The sequence below is a fragment of the Notothenia coriiceps genome, unplaced genomic scaffold (assembly GCF_000735185.1).
Source record: "Notothenia coriiceps isolate Sejong01 unplaced genomic scaffold, NC01 NC01_scaffold00035263, whole genome shotgun sequence".
Classification (NCBI taxonomy): domain Eukaryota; kingdom Metazoa; phylum Chordata; class Actinopteri; order Perciformes; family Nototheniidae; genus Notothenia; species Notothenia coriiceps.
In genome coordinates, this window is record NW_011367964.1 from 1 (window position 1) to 1,545 (window position 1,545).

General features: G+C 45.8%; 1 protein-coding gene across 1 annotated transcript; it reads left to right on the forward strand.

The window, feature by feature from the left end:
• Positions 1-305: 305 nt before the first annotated feature.
• Positions 306-1,158, forward strand: LOC104962710 (nuclear valosin-containing protein-like; the record flags this gene model as incomplete). The annotated part of the gene is made up of 2 exons (XM_010791204.1): positions 306-546; positions 678-1,158. Coding segments are annotated over exons 1-2 (594 nt in total), but the record flags the coding sequence as incomplete, so codon positions are not given.
• Positions 1,159-1,545: the final 387 nt, after the last annotated feature.

Below are 1,545 nucleotides of genomic sequence, written 5' to 3' on the forward strand. Positions count from 1 at the left end.
GGCGTATAGATTCACACTTAAAGTATTAGCCTACAGAACAGTACAGTTTACAGAGAAGAGATAACATCTGATCCTTTACAACAAACACTATATGCTATTTTTAGTTTTTACTAACATTGTAATCCTGCTAGTAATACCCACTTTTGAGAAATGTAACAGTAAAGAATAACGCCTTTTTAAGGTAACTGTAAATTAAATAAAGTTTGTATCATGATAACGTAATCCTGTTACATGTATGTTACTCCTCAACCTGGCGCTCAATCATAATCTGAATCCCTAAATTAGGCTCATCAACAGCTGGTGGATATGTGATATTAAGCAAAAGGTGAAGCAACTGCCAACACTTAGAAAAGAGAAGAGATACAGAAAATGACTTGACAGTGCTGCTCTCCTCCTGGCAGACCTGAACAGTCTGACGGTGACGGCTCAGGTGATGGTGATCGGGGCCACCAACCGGCCGGACTCCCTGGACCCCGCCCTGCGCAGAGCGGGACGCTTCGACAGAGAGATCTGCCTGGGGATCCCTGATGAAGCGGCTCGACTCAGGTCAGACAAACGCCCATAGAGAACGAGGATGTACATTAGTATGCTGAATATTGTATTGCTTTTGCCAAACGATCGCCTCTGTGGTCGCTTTCACACTTTGAAAAGTAAAAACCGAATTCTCTGTTCTGCAGGATCTTGAAGACGCTGTGTCGGAAGCTGAAGCTGCCGGAGGACTTTGACTTCAAGCAGCTGGCCCGCATCACTCCGGGCTACGTGGGGGCCGACCTCATGGCTCTGTGCCGGGAAGCAGCCATGAGCGCCGTGCACAGAGTTCTGATGGAAAGAAGAGCATCGAGCCAAAGAAAGAGCTCCACTGAAGAGGCTGTAACAGGCGGAGCTCAGGTGGAGGAGGCTGTGACAGATGGAGCTCAGACTGAAGAGGCTGTAACAGGCGGAGCTCAGGTGGAGGAGGCTGTGACAGACGGAGCTCAGGTGGAGGAGGCTGTAATAGACGGAGCTCAGGTGGAGGAGGCTGTAACAGACGGAGAGGTCACAGAGACAAAGACAACAGACCTTACCCCCCCGCTGCCTCAGGAGGAGGCGGGGCACAATGACCTGCAGGTATGGGGGTCTCCAACCACACATCTGTCTCATTCCACTCAGAAGGATACTGTACTTTTATCTACACATATAAATATAACCATTGTTACCAATGTTGGCAGTGAGAGCTGTGGTCAAACCCCAAATTGGTGTTTTATTTCTTCGGGGAATTCTGGAGCATTTGCAATAGTACACTTTTTTCCCATTGTTTTTCTTTATGTACTATTAATAGAGGCTCAACTCATTTTCTATCAACTTTAGTGAACAGTGTCCTCTTGCAGCTGGAAAAAAATCAACTCTTGAAAGTCACATCTCATTGCAAATCAGCTTCTTTTTTTTTATTCTAGGGTCCGTTTTTGTGAATGTAAACTAAAAATGAGGGCGGTTGCATTTAAGTTACAAAACAATTCGCCTTTAGAACTGAGAAGATCATATATGATAATGTAGGTCTGCTGTGTT